This window comes from Magallana gigas, chromosome 2, assembly GCF_963853765.1.
Source record: "Magallana gigas chromosome 2, xbMagGiga1.1, whole genome shotgun sequence".
NCBI lineage: Eukaryota > Metazoa > Mollusca > Bivalvia > Ostreida > Ostreidae > Magallana > Magallana gigas.
This window is the reverse complement of record NC_088854.1, coordinates 57,049,781-57,072,000: the sequence shown is the minus strand read 5'-3', so window position 1 is coordinate 57,072,000 and position 22,220 is coordinate 57,049,781. Positions and strand designations below refer to the sequence as shown.

General features: G+C 36.6%; 1 protein-coding gene across 10 annotated transcripts in view; it reads left to right on the top strand.

The window, feature by feature from the left end:
- The window catches only part of LOC105337544 (rap guanine nucleotide exchange factor 1), a 35,300-nt gene that overhangs the window by 9,595 nt on the left and 3,485 nt on the right, over positions 1-22,220 (top strand). For 4 of the 10 annotated variants that reach the window (XM_011442290.4, XM_034444632.2, XM_011442286.4 and 1 more), the window contains 14 exons: positions 2,171-2,358; positions 3,653-3,688; positions 14,380-14,552; positions 15,680-15,827; positions 16,045-16,139; positions 16,322-16,534; positions 16,693-17,675; positions 17,772-18,013; positions 18,233-18,351; positions 18,670-18,832; positions 19,205-19,280; positions 19,599-19,625; positions 21,332-21,503; positions 21,830-22,018. In XM_011442290.4, coding sequence (XP_011440592.3) covers positions 2,171-2,358; positions 3,653-3,688; positions 14,380-14,552; positions 15,680-15,827; positions 16,045-16,139; positions 16,322-16,534; positions 16,693-17,675; positions 17,772-18,013; positions 18,233-18,351; positions 18,670-18,832; positions 19,205-19,280; positions 19,599-19,625; positions 21,332-21,503; positions 21,830-22,018 — 2,824 coding nt within the window. The other 6 variants (XM_011442292.4, XM_011442291.4, XM_066077387.1 and 3 more) reach the window with 6 other exon arrangements.

Here is a 22,220-nt window from a genome sequence, read left to right as displayed (position 1 = left end):
AAGGCTATTCATCTCACATTCAGCCCGTAGATGAAAAAGCCTGTTTGGTTATGCTGTTGTCTTTATGATGTAAAATGCATGATGATAAAAATACAAACTGTGGCTTATGGGATGTGATGTAATCCTTATTTCCAAGACAGGGCTTTAGTTCATTACATTTCATATCAGGAATTATAAGTGAAACTCCAACCAATATCTGTTGATCTAGATACGAAGGAAGGATGACTCTAATTTTTGTGAGGCCTTATCTGGACACAGTTAATTACTATACTAGGGGATATCATTTTCAGAGTTTACAATGTAAGATATTTGTGACTTTCACCATCCCTGTTTGATCTATTCTATACAGTTCATTGACCAGTGTAATTAGCAATGACCTAGTTATTACCCTCTTTACTGACCTTGACCTCTCATTTATTTCTTGCTGAAAATGAAGAGAAGAACATGGGGGGTTTTACATGCTCTCTTTTGGTGATGCACACAGACAGATGGAAGACATGTAATCATTTTTACAGCAGCTCAGACAGGAGATTTAGGTGCAAGATTATTGTTTACAGATGGCATTTATATCCTATTGTACAATTCTTGTCTCACTTCGCTGTAATGCTTATTGCCGATTGTAGTGCTCGTTGCAGATCGCGGAATTTTCTATGAATTCTCAGACAACTACGACCAACTTTTAGTGAAGGGGCATGCTCCGTGTGTTGAGGTTGTATTTCACAGCCTTTGATTGGTTGTCACATCACGACACACAGACAAACTATCACAGACATCAAACGAGGGAATAAAAAACTTCACTAAGACCAAGAAAACTCCATGTTGTGTCTAATTATAGCGAGTTAAGATATTTCGGCAGGGATGGTTTCTAGTTATCTACAGTTGCTTTTAACATCATTAGGATACGGGAGGCAGCTTCTGGGGATCCTACTAAAGAATGTTGGGAGATAAACAAAAATCTCTGTACATTTTACCAGACCTTATAATAAAAGTCGGAAAGCTCACAGCTCTGTTCTCTAAAATGAACACATCTTGTTTTGTTTTAGCAGATGTTCTTGCTTGCTCCCAATACACCAAACCTGGCTTTTAAAGTATCAAATAAGGATGTTTTTAGCAAGCCCTTGTTGTTTATATTTATCAGGAAGTTATGTGTTTATATATTAATGTGCATGTTTATTTCCTATAGATAGATTGGTCCCTGCTAAAGAGGAAGTGAGCGAATGATCATGTTCACACTTACAAATTAACCAATGTAGGACAAAAGCAGTTTATGTTTGTGTACTGTGTGACAGGCGTTTACCTGGGAACTCTAAACGGTTTCCCTGTGACATTTGCTGTAATGTCCTTTTATAGGCAGGCATTCCTGTCGTGTTATGCGTGGTTGTGAAATATTTAAATGACACACAAGTTTAATTTTTTATCCACAAGATGTAAGCAATACTACTCCTACACCTAGGCCAGGTCGCTCACCACTAGGTGATGAATTATGACGGGTTTACACCCAACTGTACTCTCCTTTCCCTGGGGTTAGGAAGCTAGAGGGCTGCATAGGTTTTGAGATGGTCCCTGCATATAAAAAAAGATAAAGATGAAAGGATGAAGTGATGGAAGGTAGATAATATTTGCAGTGGATAAGACCTGCAAATGTTCGATGGTATCGTATTAAATTGTATTAGATTTAATTTCTCTTGCACTTTTTCTCATCAGCAGCTTCTTAAAGGTTAAAAATTTTAGATGAAAAAGTATCTTAAAAAAGTAAAGTTTAAAATCGAGCTATTATTAGTACAAAATGTATATTTTGATGAAGATGGTGAGATAATCATGAACATCTCCAGGGCCCCATGTTAATAAAGGTTTTACCTTCTCAGTAAAATATAAGTGGTGATTAGGTTATCAGAATCTACTGATAGCATTACTTTCTGTTCTGGCCAAGCATTGATACAGCGATGGATTTGAGATTTTATTAACCGTAGTTTATTGTTCTGATGCATACCCCAGATGCTCAATGTATTTCGTACCTTCTCACCAAGCGGCCACTGTACTCTATCCATAATTCATGATGCTCTTTGGAAGCTACCCTGTGTTTCTCAGAAATACTGCTTCCAGCGACTTGTAGAAGAGTTGATGCATTCTAAAACTATCGGACAGTGATCATTGTGTTGTTATATTGTAGAGAAAAGTCCTGGGGCGAAGATGCTGAAGAAGGCAAAGTCCTTCAGGGATGATGTGAAAGGATTACTTCGTCGCCGCTCTTCAGCATCCACCCACGAGTCAGCCATCGTTGAGGCGAAGCATCGACACAGCAAGTCCTACTCCCTGCCGACAGAGACGCCGCTAGAGAACCCCGCCCTCACAGACAAAGTAGGTATCCCTAGTAGAGAGAAGGGGGTCGTACAGGGGTTAGAGCCAAAGTGACAGTCAATAGATGAGGTCTATTTCAATACAGGTCCTTTGTGTACCTCAAACATTGTTTTCAGACTTTAGAAGATAAATCTGTCATATAAGTGATAATGAAGTAGAAATGTTTGGTGCACTGTACTGTAAAGATCCCTAGAAAGTTTTGCAATTTGAATCAGTTAAATGCTGTTCTATAAACAGTGTTAAGAAATAGTCTAAACTAGTCTGTGACAGATATGCATAAAAGTCAAAGTTATTTCTGTAAAAAAATTTTTTTTGCTTTTTTGCCTAATAAAAATCTTCAGAAAGATCATGTTTCAAACATTGTAATATGCATTTGTCATTTGTAAAAAAATATCCTGGTACTGATGTATATTAAAAGAAGAAGCTGAACATAAGAAATGAGAACATTGATCATAATTAACATTTCATTGTGAACAATTTCAAAGCTCAGAGCAATTTGAGCTGCAATTTCTATATTTGAAATTTCGTTGTAAATTGTTTCAATGACAGATACAAACTTCAGCCAACCAAATTGTGTTCGAAAAATGATTAAGAGGCTCTGATCGAAGCAAAAATTACATTACGTGTATTATCAAATAGAATGAAATTATTGGCATGTGATATTTATTTCATACAGTATTATTATGATATCATGTTTGAACAACAAATTATTGCTATTAAAAATACAGCTCTAATCACTTTAAGTAAAAATTGATATAGATGTCCTGTCTATCTGCTGTATTTCAGATACATGTATAGAATTAAGCATTGCTAGAGCAACATAACACTTTTATGTGATTTCATACCTACGTGATTTCAAACATTAGAACAGACCAGATTTAGATTTTCCATTGTCTGAGTTTACAATTTGTGGTTATAGTGTAATTATGGTCACAACATAACAGAGCTGACAATTACCTAACAATCCTGTGAAGTACAGGTCTCTGCAGATTCACAGTACGCTGTCTTGTCAACCTATGCATGTCACATAGTTCTCTTCACTGGTAGCAGTCTTTGTGTTCCTTAGAAAATGAATGATTTTGTAGCCAAACTAACGACATAAGCTTCCGTGCATTGAGAGGTGCTGAATTCTGTTAGTACAAATCTTGTAATTTGTATTCAGTTAAGTTACTGGGTATATTTTATGTTTATGTATTGGTTTAATTTTTGTAGGGGAGTTATATTTTCAATGATTTTTACACAGTATATATGCATGGTTTTCTGTTTGTAAATGTTATGAGTAATTGTATTTCAGAGAAAAGAACAAGACCCCCTCAAAAGTAAAAACAAAGTGAGTAACAAAATGATTTTAACTTTGGGCAATTCATGTTGCTTTATAGCTTGTTTCCAAAATGCTGTATTTTTCTTATTTACTTTTTCTTTGTATTTCTTCTTTAAATTACTGCCTAAGTGACATAATCTATTCCCTTTGAGTCTGCACTGCAAACTAATATTAAGAAATTTTCTGCTTCCTTGGAACTTAATGTATTGCACTTTTTAATGTATGGGGACTTTACAATTAGCTAACATATGTATTATTATTTTTACTATAATAAATTTCTTTTTTACTTTATTAATATTTATTTAATTTTAAGCATTCAAATACATGTAGTACTATTTCATTTATCTTTGGCCACAATTGCAAACCAATTGAACAATCACTGCCAGTAAATGATATTGAACAAGCGACTGTTTGTGGGATTTTTACAATGATCTTAAAGAATGGATAGGAACAAACATTTTTTTTTTTCAAAATAATTTTATTGGCTCACCATATGGTACATGACAATGCTATTAAACATTGTACAATAGAAGGGATTAGGTCATACGTCACCCTTGTATATATGCAATTATATAATAAAGATCATTGCATAGAACTTTTTCAAATACCAAAAAAAGAATACCAAAAAACACAAGAAAAAAAAATTGCTCCTAGATTTAGAATGAAGAAAGAAAAAAAGAGACAGACTGATCAATAATATGGAAAGTAATCTGACCTAATTAACTTCAAATCTTAAACTACAATTTTCGGTACATTCAAAATCTAAATTCACAATTGCTCTGAACTTTGTGGAATAATCTTACAGAACACATTGGAACAATAACTGTCTGTGTAATTAATACAAAAACCGTACAGAAACAATTGGAACAAGCAGTGGTTTTAATGATTTTCCACACAGAACCAATTTGAACCAATTTGAATAAGCACATGAAGCACTTGTTTTGTGACGGTTAGAATTATTACACAGAACACATTGGAACAAGCTCTGGTTAAGTGGTGTTTAGAATTATTACACAGAACATATTGAAACAAGCTCTGGTTAAGTGGTGATTTGAATTATTACACAGAACACATTTGAACAAACTCTGGTTGTTTGGTGTTTAGAATTATTATACAGAACACATTGGAACATTCATCTGTTGTGTGATGTTTAGAATTATTACACAGAACACATTTGAACAAACTCTGGTTGTTTCATGATTAGAATTATCATATAGAACATATTGGAACAAGTCCTGGTTGTTTGATGTTTAGAGTTATTACACAGAACACATTGGAACAATCTCTGGTTATGTGATGTTTAGAATTATTATACAGAACATATTGGAACAAGCTCTGGTTATGTGGTGGTTAGAACTATTATTCAGAACAGATTGGAACAAGCTCTGATTGTGTGGTGATTTGAATTATTATACTGAACACATTGGAACAAACTCTGGTTGTTTGATGTTTAGAATTATTATATAGAACACATTGGAACAAGTCCTGGTTATGGTTATTATACAGAACACATTGGAAGTTTTAAAAATTCACTGGTTATGTGATGGTTAGAATTATTACACAGAACACTTTGGAACAAGCTCTGGAGAGGTGATGGTTGAAATTATGAACAGACCAATTGGAACAAGCTTTGTATGTGAAATGTTTATAATTATTATAAAGAACTCATATGTACGTTCACTTTGTAATTTTATCTTCTCTAGAATAACATTACAGAAGCATTAGACAAGAAGTGGTTGTAAGATTTTTAGAATTTTATAACCATACAGGCATTAGTTGTGTGAAACCATGTAAGGGCATTCAAGCATATCTTTTTTACTTGCATTTAAAAGATATTGACTTATAACTTCATATTGACTTTAATTTCCTCTTTTGAAATATCAAAGTTATGTTAAGATGAGAAAAAAAAATCTTCACACAGAAAAAGAAAGAGTGTGTGCATGGTTTGTTGTTTTAGAAAGAGCTGTTTTCATCATTTCCTGTTGCACTTCACCAAGTGTAAAAACCAACATGTAAATCGGCCATAGATCTCTGCTGCAAACAACAGCTTATTCATCAACATAGGATAATGATCAGCCTTTTTTTCATCACAATTGCATTTATATAGAAAAAAACCCCTGTAGTATTTTGAAAACTATCAGCATAGTTTTGTTGGATAATTTGCTATGTTTATTATTTGAAGAAATCTTGCTTGATTTCCCTCTTCCTGTGATAAGAACACACTACTTGACATGCAAAGTGCAGAATTATATCCCTCTTTGTCCAAGGTTAAGTGACACCAGTTTTTTGTGTGTGCACATAAAAAAAATCATTGGTATTGGATTTCCATCAATAGCAGCGATTAATTTGCTACATTTGTAAACGGACCAGTTTGCCTCATTAACATCAGCATGAATTCCCTATTGATCTGGCTGTGACACTTGGTGCCGGTTTTTTAGGGGGGTAAGGTTCCCCTGAGGTGATACAATAAGGGTACAAAGAGGAAGCAACAGCAGATGAGGCAGCAGCAGACATTTTGTTTTTTATCTGTGTTGAGGATTCTTGGCTAAGTGAGATTCTGTCTGTCTGATCGTCCCTATCTATATATATGTATTGGATCCAGAGGAAGTTGAGCGCAGCATCCCACTCAGTCAGGTGATTGACTGAATAATATTGAGTGAATCACACATGTTGGGGAGAAGAAGGCTGTGGGTTAACCTTTTTTATCTTTATTACACACAGTCTCTCTGACCTGTGAAAAACTGTGATTGACTTGTGAACTGGAAAGTTAGCCGTTAATTCTGAGTTCTGTACATCAACCTCAGCTTTAGTGGTAGTGGCTTTATATGATTCCTGGGAGAATAAGGTGTTTGGTGCAATATTGGTTTTGTATACTTGAGTAAAAGAGAAGCACTTATGTTCATCTTAATGGATATGGGCTTTTTACCTTAATACATAATGGTAGTAAACAGTGGTTGAACAGCCAGAACAAGTTTAATGATGGGAAAAAGCAGTACTCTGGGGAAGAAGAAGAAGCTCAAGGCGGAAGCTCCAGTACAGGTAAAGCCTATATAATGTCACTATCCCCTGTAGATCACTAGCTTTTCACAGCTATCGCATTGGCTTATTAATACAATCAGTAGCTCTGGAGATTTATAAAGGCAGTAGGCCTGGTGAGAATCTAAGATGTTATAAATATCAATAAACAGGATCTTATATGTCAAAACTTCTGGTTATTTGAGTACATTTAAGGAAATATTTGATCTAAATATTGGTATTTTTAGCAGAGTATAATCTAGTTCCGTTTCCTAGATGTGATATTATTGCTATGATCAAAGGCCAAGTTTCTTATTGTTTTCTGTAGTTGTATGCATTGGTAATTCGACTCAACAGCTGTCGAATCGGGAAGCGTCTTACCCCCAGTCTGATAAAGTGTACCAACCTTGATCATGTTTCCCTGGGATCTGAACCTTTAAATTACATTTATTAAATTGGCAACCTGGCTTTTTTGATCAGTTGTTTTCTTAATACAACAGGAGGCATGATTCATGGAAGATCTATGTCTTCAGAGCTGAATTCATCATCCACTTGTCTGGATTGAGGCAGCTTTTGAAGCTGAGCTGATCACAACAATCAGTGGCGGATCCAGGAATTTGAAAACGGGGGGGCGCAGTTAAAGGCCGGGGGTCTGGGGGTCCAGGGGGCGAAGCCCCCGGAAGCTCCTGAAATCTAGATATTTTGAAAGGCAAAATCATGTTATTGTCATGTTGTAAATTTTGAATTTACCGAGTGGCAGTAAATACAAAATTTACAACATGACAATTGCCGGTAAATACAAAATTTACAACATGACAATTGTCATGTTGTAAATTTTGTATTTACTGCCACCCGGTAAATTCAAAATTTACAACATGACATTATCTGGAGGGCCAATTTTTACTTATTTTCCCGTCATTTTAGTCACTAGAAATGTTATCAAAATGTTATGAGACATTTAATTTTGAAGTAACAAAAGCTGCAGAAAGTTTCAATTGAGCTCTTACAAATAAGAAGTATTTATTTCATTGTATCTGGGATAAGACTTTTAACTAAATTTTGTTCATTTTGTAGGCTTTTGCAATTTTACTCAATAATATTGTAATTTGTCATAATTGTCCAGGAGAAAATTTGCACCAATGAGTTTGTCGGTCGTAAATAATTAAAATAAATAAAAACAAGAAATACTTCAAAATATCGTACACAATTATAGCTGTTTTATTTAAATGGATTGTTAGACACCATTCTTCTTGGGTTTTTGTTAATGAAGATGTCGACAATTTTCTTGTAGTCTAGGGGAATATCTCTGTGAATTTGGAGAAGAGTAAGGGCGATTAACCGGTCCTGTCCCATAGTACTTCTCTGGGACGATTTAATACGTTTTATTGCTGAGTTTCCTCGTTCAACAGTAGCACTCGACACAGGAATAAGTAAAAGAAGAGTAATTATTCTGTGAATATTATGTACTACATAAACCGAGTCTTACACAAGAAGTCCACTCGTACACAAGTTGAGCCGTTCCTATTTTTTTTTAATTACTAAACTATATCGAATGAAATAACACTTCTACATGAATATGCCTACAAATTATAAATCTTTGTATTTTTCATTTTACAAATTGAATTTAATATTAAAGTAAAGCATGACTTTATATGATCAGAAAAAAATCATCCACAAAAAAAAAAAAAAAAAAAAATCAAACGGGGGGGCGCGCGCCCGGCGCGCCGGCGCTGGATCCGCCACTGACAATGTACAATACAGGGGAGTGACAGACTCGTGTATGAAAAGTCTGGTCTCACTCCACTGAAGTTAAATTTTAAAACTTTAAAAGAAGAATGACGTAGTATTGCTTCATAAGTGTAGGAGTATGATATTTTATAGTGGTGAATGCATGTACTTGGTATTTAGATATTGCACAATGGGTGTAGGTAGGGACATTGGCACCTTGTGTTTCTTTTTGTCTTATTGATGAGGTTTAAAACAGAAAATGCTCCCTTCGACCTCCAAGGATGATGAAAAAATAAAAGTGGCACCTTGTGTTTCTTGTTGTCTTATTGATGAGGTTTAAAACAGAAAATGTTCCCTTCGACCTCCAAGGATGATGAAAAAATAAAAAAAATCAGGCTTCATTGTCTGTCAGGATATTAAAAAGTAATGAAGGGTATGAGTGTTTATGAGTTATTATGGCTGATTAGATGAGTCTCCTGCTGAGGATGTATCAACAAACTCCAGAGGCCAAAATTCTAACAATTGTTACATCTCCTGGAAAATGTTATCTTCTGTAAGATTTCAGGATATCCGCAGAGGAAGATACGCAGAGAAAGCTCAGGTTGTCCTGGTTATGGGAAACATTCGATTTGAATGGTCAGTTGTTTGCTGTTTTTGGTCATATTTGTCTTCAACAAATATAGAAGAAGTAAAGAGATTGATTGGTCATTTATGGACATAACAGAGAGATGCTTGTTGATGGAGAGCTTCTGAAGGAGAAGCTTTATAACTGCTGGAAGGGAGTAGAGTGCGTAACAATGTCTGTGAAAGAAATTGAGGATTGGAGATTTATCGGAAATCAATAAAAAACTAAGTGTTGTGGGTAGAAGTCCAGAATCAATCCCAACAGTCCTCTAGAGGCGGAAAAAATCTCCAGGATTAGGTCTGTAACAAGTACTTTATGGAGATGTGGTCATGAGTACATGGCCCCCGCATTAGTCAATATATCCTCTGCCAATCTATGCTTTGATGTCCCAAGTTATCTCTACAAGACTCTCAACAACAAACAAATTTTGACATATGCAACAGTTGGAAGTTTTATTAACCAATCTGTGTTAGTTCCAATAATGAGGTTTATGTGCAGAAATGCGAGTTAAACTTGCTCATGTGGCCTTGGTCCCTTTCAATAATGAATTGTCTCAGATCATTGAAGGGTACTTTGCTATGTTCTACAAGAACATATATTCCATCATAATCTTCTGTGTAAGAACCAAGGGAACAATATTTCCCCTATGATGTTAAGCAGTCTTATCAGTCAGATGTAGGAGAAAGGTGTGCTTTTCTGCACCAGACTTGTGATGTAAATCGGCTTTGTTTATTACACAGGTGTTCGTCATGCATCAGGGATCAAAGAATTACCCTTTCATCTAAAGCTTTCTGATCTTAAAAGAAATATATTGATTACACATTAATAGTGACAGATAGTGCCACTATGCAGTTAGTACATTAATGATGAAGTAAATGTTCTGGCTGGTTATCGTAAATAATCATTGGCTGCAGAATGCAGTAAATCTGAGCATGTCTTAGTTCAGTTCTATCTCTGATATCCTCTATAAAGAAGTTCATGTACAGTGTAAATGATAAACAAGTAGATCAGTCTCTCTCTCTCTCTCTCTCTCTCTCTCTCTCTCTCTCCATGAGGAAGACATTGACCCCTCAGCAGGACCGTTGTCCTCCTCCTTTGTTATCCTGTAGATTAGTCATCTTTCTGAGATCTACGAGGACTGTGATCTAATTATCTGATAGCTTGGTTTATTGATGCAGTACAGACTGACTGTTTAATTGAACCCACACTAATTAAGAGCATCACTCAGCTGGGGGACTCCAGCCTTATTGTTTAATGTACCTTTTTATGCTGCCTAGCTCTGCGTGGTTCCTGCTACTAATTGGTTAATTTAAACATGCTTGTTATGAGTACCTGCATTTCAATTAACCACACAGATGCATTGTGTGTGGAAGCAGTGAGTTACTGGTGGAGGTTTGGTTTTGAGTTACTTTCCATCATCATACTGTAGGAATGTGATACATTATATCATCCATAGACTGGCTGACACAACGTTTTCTGCTCTCTTCTGTTATTGTAGTGGGCAGTGGTCATGTTTTATGGGTAATTGATGTACACGACACCTGTGGAAAGATCATGATTGTCCGTGTTTAAATCAGTTTCATAAAAAGAATTCATTGTGGCAAAATACTAAGTACTTTTCTTTAAGTGCCTACACATTTTACTCACAGAGAAAGTATTTCCCATAAATAGCATACAGAATTACATAAGCCTCTACTTCCATGTTGCATGGTGTTATGCTAGGACCGGTAATGTTTTCCTGTTTATTTGGTGGAGCTAGACATGGTCTCTACATCACACTTAGCAAAGTGTCCCATAAAACAGAAAATGGCACTATCCATTATCCATCATGTCATTTGTTTTATCCTGTACTCAACCCTTTCAGTTTTCATATGGGTACTTCGCAGTAATGTTTGGATTTAGGTCTGAAAAAAAAAAAGCTTCACAGAGAAGCTCTTGTTTATATTCTGGTTTTTGACCTCTGGGAGGGAGGGGGGGGGGGGGGTTAATGGTTTGTTTACATCTCGTACAGTGTGAGGGGATCTGCATGTTAAGATTGTTGGTATGATTGTCAGTTAAGCAATCTAGATTTGGGTGAATCAGGGCCAGTAATGGCCAATTTACCCTTTGTCCCCTCCAAGCTGCTACGAAGTGGATTATTTATCTGTACATTGATCACTCCACTTAAATCAGGAAGGGTTTTCCCCTTCTACTAATGTACGGGGTCAATTAGGTCAACATCTGCTGGAATAAAACAGTTATAATGGACAGCAGCGATTATCTGAGAATCATCACGTTTGTCACATTGAGAGGTATCAATTCAAAATTCATTCTCCTGAAACCACAGTCTGAACATGACTCACTGGTTCTATATCTTTAGCGGCTTCCAAAACCAATATTATCCCGGAATCATTCACTGTTGCATATGCCTTAGAGTTATTGATGTTTCCTAAAAAAAAAATTCATACTGCGTAACACTATATGATAAATGTAGAGTGGTTATGATAAAACTGTCATGTTTTTGCAATGTTGTCTGTTGCTGCAGTTCCCTGTAGCACATTTTTGATCAACATTTATACCTGGGAGGGTGCTTGTATTTCTGTTGACCAGGGAGAGACCTAATATGACCCCCCAAGTATCAGCTGTGGTCACATACGAAGATGACCTGTCAGGCTTTGCCCTCATCATTAGCTCCAGTCTCAGACAGTTCATTAATAAGACCCACTGTTTTGACTCAATCTCTGATTAAGACATTGCATATGGCACCAATGCACCTCACTGACCAGAAGGAACCCTGTTTGTTTCTCTCTCTGTGATTGGATGAGAGCAGGTCAGGAAAGGTGTGAGGGAGATCACACAGATTGGGTGTAAGGCTATCTGGAAACAGATCCCAGATGGCTCTTAGATTCCCTCAGTGAACTTTTGACCTGTGTGATTTATGGTCCCTCGTTACCCCCAGAATCACCTGTACAAACATTAAATATTAGCTCATCAGTTTCATTTACTTCTTGATTTCTTCAGTGTAATCAATGAACAGAAGAATTTGGTAATAATGATTGATTGGTTTTTATAAAAGTGCACATCAGACTCCCTGTACCTGTAAATTATTTCAGGATCAAAATACTATGATTGCCTACTTTTAAATGTACTCTACATCATAGTATAATGCTGAGCAATACAGCACAATGTTTGATTATTCAAGAGGAGCGCAGGCATTGATGTATGAATCTGAATGTGTTACCTGTATCACCTGACAGGTTTTGTGTAATTAGTGATGAATGAGTCATAATTACAGGTGAACATGTAGTACTGCACATGTCGTCTGAGTGTGCAGGTGCCCCTGGTCTCTCCTACAGTAGGACCCACAGTTTATTACAGCATCTAGCTATTTATATCGTTTTATTTTATTTTTGGACGTAATCATTTCCCTGGCAGTATTAAATGGAGTTGATCTATTGTGGATATGAATGTGATTAAGTCTGTGTAAATATAAGTGCTTCCAGACCAATTGAGAAACAAGTCTGAGGCCAGTATTGATTGATTAGTTCTTAATGGAGCTATTGTGCAACATGCAATTTAGCAGCCACCAAAGTGGCCCAGTCGTTTATCTATGAATGAAACTGTATAAAATATTCCAACAATATCTTAAGGTCATAGCTGTTGTGGGCAAAGTCCACTTAATGTAAGAACTGGGGAATTCAGTGACGTATGGACAGTATACATATACAGTATATATACACAGTTGGCAGATACAAATCAATATAAGGAAAACTTTTCTTATTTGTTTAGATGTAGGAAGTAGGATGTGGAGGGAAGGAAAACCCAGTGTGTGGTTATAAAGCAGAAGTTTGGTGTCATTCTCCACGAGCTTAATGTTTCCGCTGGTGACAAAATAATTAGAGTTGTCACACAGAAACATGTTTGCACAAAATGTCTGATAGGAAAATGAATACAAAAACAGTGTAAAATATGTGTAGATACTTGAAGTTCTTGGCTACATGCCTAACAAAAAATCTAATGAAGTACATGTATAGGAAAATATGATATGTCAATGCATGCATAAACATATGTACTTGTACAACAAAATATGCCATTAATGATGGTTAAGAGATTTGAACAGGTTAAATGTTCTGTTGCTAAAATGGTAAATCTCCTACGGACCGTGGCCTGGTCATTGTTATTCTTTCTAGTTAACTCTCAGCTTATGCTGGTACCCAATTTCAGCTGGATGGACTATAAAGTGCCTTGTCTAAGGGCACAACACACAACATCAAGTGACCATAGTGGGGTTTGAACCAGCAAACTGTGGGTTACTGGCCTAATGCCTATGACCACTGAGCTCCACACATTTTATATAAGATATGATTAAATACAGTGAGATAACACTCTGAGATCTGATGGTGAACAGTAAGATACTATGTTGTGTATGGTACTAGTTCAGCAAGATCAGATGTTAATTAGTGTATGGACAGGTGAGATGTACGAAGCAGTGACAGCCCAGTGAAGGGGGCCAGTGACAGGGGCGGTCAGTGATTAATGCTGTAATGACTGTACATACAACTTGTGTTATTACTGATCAATGTCCTACATTCCAGCTCTATCACTCAACCCCCTCTCTCTCTTTCTCTTACACCACTCATGGCTGACAGGGCAAGTATATGTCTGTACATTTGTCTGTCTGATGTTGGGCCATTTAATAGTTAAAAATTTTACATAGTTTCTTCTGATTCACCAAAATATTGATCCTTTTTCATGAATATATCCACTTTGTATGTTGTCTTATGTTTTGATGGTCTGAAGAGAGAGGGTTTTTGACATATATGTGGTTTCTTGATGTACTAGTATAGGATTAGATATTAATATTTAAGTTCATACATGCATAAAAACTTCATGTATTTTCTCAAGATGTTCCTTATTTAACATTGGTAGGGGAGGGACATTTTCATGATAGTATTCTGCAGTATATTGATATTTATTTAAAAATCATTACTTTATTATTATATTAATAGAAACACATTGCTAACATTACTTTTCATTATGTGAATATTTAAACAGTTTGTATACTGCTAAACTCATATCTCAGGATATGGATAAGTTTGTACGCTATTGGTTGATATTTCAGGATGTGGATAAGCCTGTAAACACCTCAAATTTTAGGAAATGGATAGACCTATACACTTTCAGGATGTGGATATAGCTGTTTTGTTTTTCATGTTGTGGATATTAAGCTATTTTGTTTGTTTTTCATGATGTGGATATTAAGCTATTTTGTTTGTTTATCATGATGTGGATATTAAGCTATTTTGTTTGTTTTTCATGATGTGGATATTAAGCTATTTTGTTTGTTTTTCAGGATGTGGATAAGCTCCAGGCAGAGGTGGAGAAGGTGTTCCGCTCGCTGGCCTACATCAAGGCGGTGGTGGAGTACCAGAAGCCACAGGTCATCCCGAGCACGGCCACCGTGATTCTAGAGAACGTGATGGACGTCTTTACCCTCCTCAACAACTTCTTCATGGCTCAGGACAGGTAACCACACACCTTAAATCACCCAGGAAAAGCTATAAAGTTGTTTTACGGGATTTGAACATGAAACCAATTTTGTTCCTGTTAGAGGATTTCTTGATCATCCAAAAATGTCTGCAATTTAAAAAAAATTAAAAAATGCCTTGACCATTAAAATTAGTGAAAGAATTGCATGGTATAACTTGAGTATCACTATTTTTAGGCACATGAATTTAATCCACGCAAATTAGGAATATTGATTCTTTAGGAATACAGTGATAGCCCTGTAAATTAAATTTCATGGCAAGAGAGAATAGATATAGTGGACTCTTTAAACTCTTGAGCCATTAAACTTAGTCAAGCTCACTTTCAATCTCAGTCTCACTTTTCCAATATATATTCCTATTGTTAAAGTGAGGCTTGGATCAAAAGTGAGAGTTGTAGTTTTATGGCTCAGGGGCCATTGTTTGTTTTCTTAACAGACTAGGAAATCTATGTGCCAGTTAATGCACAGATCTTTTCTTGAATTAGATACGTTCTCTGGTGAATTCAAATATTTAGTGCAATTTCTGAAAAAAATATAGATGAACAGATTTTTTACTTCTAGTACTGGGAGTATGTTTAATTTTCCAGACCAAGGTTTATTTCATTTAGGAAGTGAATGTTGGATTTTAAGTGGAGCAATTAGTGCATGATTACTTGTACATTGATTTTATTCCTTTGGAGACGACCAATTTTGTCAACTAATATCTCTTAGCATTGATTGATGCCTAATGCAGCTTTCTATCTGGTGGGAGGTAGGGTTTCTCAAATCTGCATTAAAGGAAATTAAAATCTGTGCTGAATCAGCAGTACTCGTAGTAGTAGAAATTCGAGAGATAAATGGATGACTGGGTTTTTTAGCGATAGTGTCGTGTCGCCTCTTCATGTCGTAGAGCAATTCAATGCTCTCAAGAGAGTATCCAGCCATTAAAATCTAAAACTCTCAATAAATGGCAATGATTGCGGCACCGATTTAAAAACACTAATACTTTTTATCTTGAAAATAAGTGATGATACTCGAATTATCCTATAGAGTTTTTAATGATTGGACTAGCGTGAGCTTAATTAAGGTGTAAGATTTTTACACAGTGATTTTTTTCCTTCTGTAGCTCGGTGCTGGTGTCACGGCAGAGTAAAGTGTGTCAGTGCCTGGCGTGTTTTATCCAGTGGGCGGACGACATTCTGTTACACGGCGAGAAGGAGCTGAATAAATCCGTTGCCATAGACGTCATTCAGGCTCTCTCTACTGGTGTACAGGTGATGATATTTCCTCAAGTTTGAAACTTTTCATTTTATTTATCATTCTTTATGAATAAAATCTTAAAAATTTAGGATTTGTTACTTTTTGTGTCCTAGAACAATGCTCACCTGTTTCAAAATGCTGTAACATGTTGATTGAACAAAGAATTCATAATGTTTCTAATTTAGTAAGTTTGTATTGTTTGCTAAAGGAGTTGTGTATTTTACTAAACAGGAACTAAAAGAGGTGGGCGTGTCCAAACTACAGGACAGGAAGACTGATGTGACCCAGCAGCTCTCTCCTGATTCCTTCAAGAACCACCCAGAATGGTAAAAATCAAGAACAGCATGATTAATAGATACATGATATATTTCTGTATGGAAGAATAGATGAATTTTGATTACTGTATTACGGTACTTTTGATAAACTTTCATAATTTAATTATATTTCTGTATGGAAGAATCATAATAAATCTACTGTATAAAGTGAGTGTTGTTACTTCTACACATAGTAAGCGAGCCTCCCTCCCAGATCTTCCATTGACGCCCAGAGAGAAGGAGATTCTAGACAAGACCGGGGAGATAGGGGTGTACGATAACCCCAACTTCCCCGCCTCGCGCTCCCAGGACAGTATATGTAGCCTACGTAGAGAACCCCCCGACCTAGGGGAGTTACCTCCTCCTCCAAAACCACCACTGCCAAAAAACCCAGAAGTTATTCGAAGGTAAGATGGATTTAAAATCTTGTCAATTTTTTTTTATTGGAAATTCTATTTACTAAACTCTCTAGATATTTTGACATCACAGATTTTGAACCTTGATTTGAAACATCAAAATGATATTTTGAAACAGTTAAAAAGTAATTTTTCTTTTCTACGAACAGACTAGTATCCCAGCATTCACAACAAGATGATGTTGATGGCCCGCCTCCTATCCCAGAGAAAGAAAACCGACAGTCCCTGACCGATTCACTCCATCGCCTGGGGAGCACCTCGGACGTGTACCAAACGCCATCGTCCAGGAACAGTGTGACCACTGCCAGTCTGACGTCCAGTCCCAGCCACTCTCCATACAACAGCATGGTGTTCTCCGGTCACTCCCCACACAACAGCCTCATAGTAACCGGCATCTCCCCCAACCAGTCGCCACACAACAGTGTGTTAATACACAGTCACATGACCCCAGACCACTCCCCCCATAGCAGTGTGTTTATTCCTAGTAATGTGTCAAGTGAACTTTCCTCGAGTTTGGGATTTAACTCGTCCGATTACATGTCCCCTTTGGCTACCTCTACGACCAGCAGTCTGGGATCAGGATTAAATCACTCTGCTGACGATGAGGATATACCAGGGGTCGAGGTTCACAGGACAAGCAGGGCCAATAGCTTCACAAAGACTATGTCAGAGGGACGCTTACAGCATTTCCATGGAATGAATAAAAGCATTTCTAATTCCGAAGGGACTGTCGACCAAATAAACCAATTAACGATTGAAATAGACAAATTAACCTCTGACATAGCTTCCATGACTAGGCGTAATGGGGAGGAAAATCTACAGCCCCCTCCGCTGCCAAACAAAAAAGTCAACAGAATGCCGTCACAATATGATAACGTGGATGGGACGTGTGTGCAATCTTATAGTACCACAAGTAGTTCTTACAGTCGTAAAACCAGTAGTGTTATTAGTTCCGAACACAGGACTTCTACATCTTCCACGGGGAGTGCACAGTCTGGATTCCAGAAGACCAGTACTTACATACAGCAGACAAGTTCCCAGGAGTCGTACTCCAGCTCCGAAACGTTCTCTAGTGCCAGCCTAGAGAGCCTTCCAAACAGACCCCCACCCCTCCCACCCAAGAAAAAGCACAGTTAGTAACATTGATCATAAAAGATTCGATCATTTTTACTTTCATCTAGTACAGAGAAACAGTTTACTGTACAGGCTTTGTTTACTTTGTTTTCAGTACAAGATTACATGCACTCAATCGGAAACTACACCCAGCCTGAGGTAGTTCCTGACTGCTATTCCCGGCACTCCATCAATTTCTATGAGACTCAGTGGCACCAACACCAGATGGAGCTGCACCACCAGATGTACCCGCGCTCTAACACGTTCAGTGTTATCTCGGATATCAGCTCTGACTCATCGTTCAGTAACAGTGCCCCCACCAGCCCCGCTATCCCACCGCTGCCTTCCAAACGCAGGGTAAGTCCACTTCAGCAATAGACAAACTGGAATGTCCATTGTCCTATGGTGTATAGTTAATTTAGATATGATGAAAATCTGAGAAATTGGTTAAAATCCCATGCAAATTATGATGTTTAAAGATTACAATCTAATGAAGTAAAGGGTAAACGTTAATAGTTATTTAAAAGTTAATTTTTTGAAAAGGTCTGAATGCCAAGTATGTATTTACCTTTTTAGGACAGTGAGAAACGTGCAAGCCAAATGTCCAACTTGTCTACCCTTTCTGACACCTCCATGGAGTGTGCCCGGGAGAAAGCTTCCAGTGTTGTAGAGGGACCAACCCAGCCATCGGAAAGGTACATTGTTCATTGAATACAGCTAATAGTGGTACTAAGTTGTGGGGCATTGGAATCAGTCACAGAAGGGATGCATATGAAGATACAGATTTTTGAATAGCTACAGGGGTTTGAATTAACCCAATTGCTCTGAAAAATGATTTCATTCTGTTATAATATCTGACAACAAAAGTCAGTTTTCAAATGAATAATGTGATGTTTTGTTTTGAATTGACTATGTTTAAAATATGTCAAAGTTGTTGGTAAATTTAAGCAAGAATGAATTGCGTAAACATGTTTTAGCCTGAGATTTTCCTACATTGAGATTTGATATTTCAGTGAATTGAAGCGAGCCTCTGCTCCCCCAGGCCATGTTGTAAAAGAAGCAAAGACACCAGGATCCCCAAAAGCAGACATACCAAAAGATATGGACTCAGACTTTGCTGAACTGAATCCACTTGATGATGTGGACGTATCAGATCAACTCATCAAAAAGGCAGAGGTATACAGTGAAAAAGTGGAATACATATACTGTGATCCCCTGCTATAAACCAAACTTAGTACTTTTGGAATTTTATGTTACGTATTAGCAATAAGATACTTCAAACCTAGTGCCTGGAAATGAAGGCACATAATTGCCTTAACCTTTAAACAGAATTTTTTCATAGATATACATGTATTATGGGTTCACAGTGTGTATATATATGTATACAAAGATAGAGATATTTTTAAAAATAAGAGCTCACTAATTTTTTGTATTTCCCAGATAATTTTATGTATATAAATACCAGTACAAGTAAAAAATTGTGAATGAAAAAACAAGATATTATTGATAGCTGTGCCAATCTTAATGAAGTATATGTTGTGTTTGTAGACAGAGGACGGTCCAGAGATTCGCGGTGGGTCAGTGGATGCACTCGTGGTTCATGCCACATCAGTCGGCAAACAAGGTGAGAAAGATCACAATAGCTGACCCCTGCTGGTTGATAAATCTAGAATCTCTGATAGTTCTATACACGTGTGTTCTCATATACTTCACAATGCGGGTAGTAGTTAGGTGCTTTTTTATTCTACCAAATATTTCCAGAAAATTTTTTCCCAGCATAGCAAGTTTCAAAAGATTGCTTGGCTTATATCTTTGTTTTGAAGTAGAATGTTAACGATCCAGTTTTATTATGTCTGTATAATACGTTAAGATCTGCATCCTTCAATATGTTTATCCTGGTCCTAGTTTATTTCATTGTGTATTTTTGCCATTTCCCAACAAGGCTCAATGGAAGATTTGACTGACGAGGGTGAGTTACATATAATCAGTGTGAACCAATCAAATTTATTGGTACAATTGTATCCCTATGTGTCACTCATCACTGTTCTATTTCTCTGGGTCCCTGAAATGGCTTACTGGACAAAGACTTCTGCTAAGCTTGTCAACTGGGCTAGAAATCAAAGCTTCAAAGACTGCTTAGGTGTCATACAAAAGCTTCTTTAGAGTGTAAGCCATTTCATACCCATAAATTTAAGTAGATGCATGTGTACAATTTTAATTGTTTGCATGGTGACTATTTCTGACCTCTGTTGATATTGTTCTGATTTCCAGCGGTCAGTTTCTTGTATTTGCCATTGTTGTCGGTTAGTTCATACTGACCATTCTTTATGCCTGTAAAGGATGCATTTTATTGGTTTTATGTAAATTATCATTTCTTTATTCCATTTCTCTGAAATGATGAGAACAAGAACATAACTATACATGTAGTGTACAAATTCACATGAAATTAACTGCACAATTATTAAAATATATATTAAAACTTTTGGTGAAATGGGAAATTAAATATTTAAAAATGACAACTAATTCACATTTATTTTTTAACTAAATGTCAAATGTATGATAATGATTGATATATCGTATATGAAATTAACATTTTTTGGGATAAAATGAACTGGGATAATTTAGATAATATATGCATATTGAGAATCATATATTTTTGGTTTAAGTGAGATATGGGTCATAACACTTATTAACTCGGTGCATCCTGTCATCTGAGTTGTAACTTAATCTGTCAAGTTTTGTTGTTTACTGTTGTTAAGCATGAATAGTCATTCTTGTCAATAGTTTGCCAAACTTTGAACATAGAAAGCTTTTGAATATGTTGCATAGAATGTCTTATCAAATCAAACAGACTTGAAATACAGTGTGTAATCTTGCTAGTGTGTTGTATGTTGTAAATGTACATTGATGGCTTATTCATATAGAATGTCAAGTTTCAATTCCTGAAGTATGTGCAAAATGTAGTTTCATTAGAGATTTTAGTAAAAGTAATTTACTGATAATAGTTCTATATTAACCACTTCAGATAAAAAGATTTTATATTGTATGTCTTTACATAAGTGTTGTCACAATCTCCTCTCACAGTGACGATTATAATATCCTCCATCATTTGCATGTTTGTCCTATTTCAGCAGTGACTCTCTTAGCACCATAGTAAAGCTTCCTCTCTCCACCACCCTCCCTCCCTCAGAGTTCGCTCCCTTGGTAGCTGTCCAGTAACCAGGTCACCGTGCCTCCTATACTGATAGCTTTGCCATGACCTGCTTGACCTCTGTTATTAATCGTCATGACCCTCTGACCTCTTAATGTTGTGCCTTTGTAATACATGTACCAGCATGTTAAGTTTCAGCTTTAAGCAAATCAACTGAATCAAAGCCTATACTGAAATTTTCCTTTAACATGCTCACTGCTTTGTTTATGTTCAAAAAGATGATAGCTTTAAATATATGAAAAAATGAGATGTAATATGTCATGAAAGGGTGCATAGCTTGAATATTTTGACTGATCTAAAGAATATTATTGTAATCCATGACCTCATTTCACCCTTAAAAAATGTTAAACTTAAAATCTCCAGATAGCATCCTGCAGTTTATAGTGGTACTGAATTAGTTTTATACTGCAGGTAGGATACTTACACATTATGTCAGTTGATATGATGTCATGCCTTTTCTGTAGAGTTTATGTACCAGGAGGCCTTCCTTACCACCTATCGGACATTCATCACACCGCACCAACTCATCGACAAGCTGCTGTACCGCTTCCACAAATTCCACCATGCCAGCGAGAAGAAGAAGAAAGTTGCCAGGAACACATTCTCCCTGCTTATCCGGGTCATTGATGAGCTCAGGTACGTGTTTCTACCTCTGTTTTGTACTTAAAACAGCCCAAGTATATGTTTTCTTGTGTATAAAAGATACATGTATGGAAATTTGGAGGCAAATTGTTCAGATTTTTTTAAGCCATTAGCTTGAGTTATACTATTTTGTTCTATAGTGAGCATACATGTAGATTAAAGCAATCAGGATAAGTCTATCCCCTTGTGTTGACCAGCCAGTATGGAAAAGTTTTCAGCTTGAACTGAATACTAGAAATGAAATGTATTTCATGAAAATTAGTCCGCTATTTTTAAGCTGTAGTAAGAATTAATTGAATAGAGTTTATGCTATTTGACAGTCGTAAGGAGATGGACCAGGCCACCACCCAGAAGATGATGACCCTGGTGTTTGAACTGTTGTGTCAGAGTGATCTAATGCTGGCCAAGGTGCTGAGGAAGAAGGTCATTGAGAAGTGTGAGAGTAAGAGGGTGTCGCCCGACCAGTTCTCCTCTATGACCTTCACCTCCTCCATCACCCTCAAGTCAAGGTATGTCTAGATCTCCCACATGGAATCAAGTGGGACAGTTTTCTTCTTATCCTTACTCTGTTTCTTTATGGTCATTATCCAAATGTTTCCATGAATAAGAGATTTTAAGATATTTATAACCCCTAAAGTAAATGATAATTTAGAATAAATGCGTAAGTGTGGAAAAAAGATGGATAAGTTTATGTTCTTGGGTGTTAGAGTT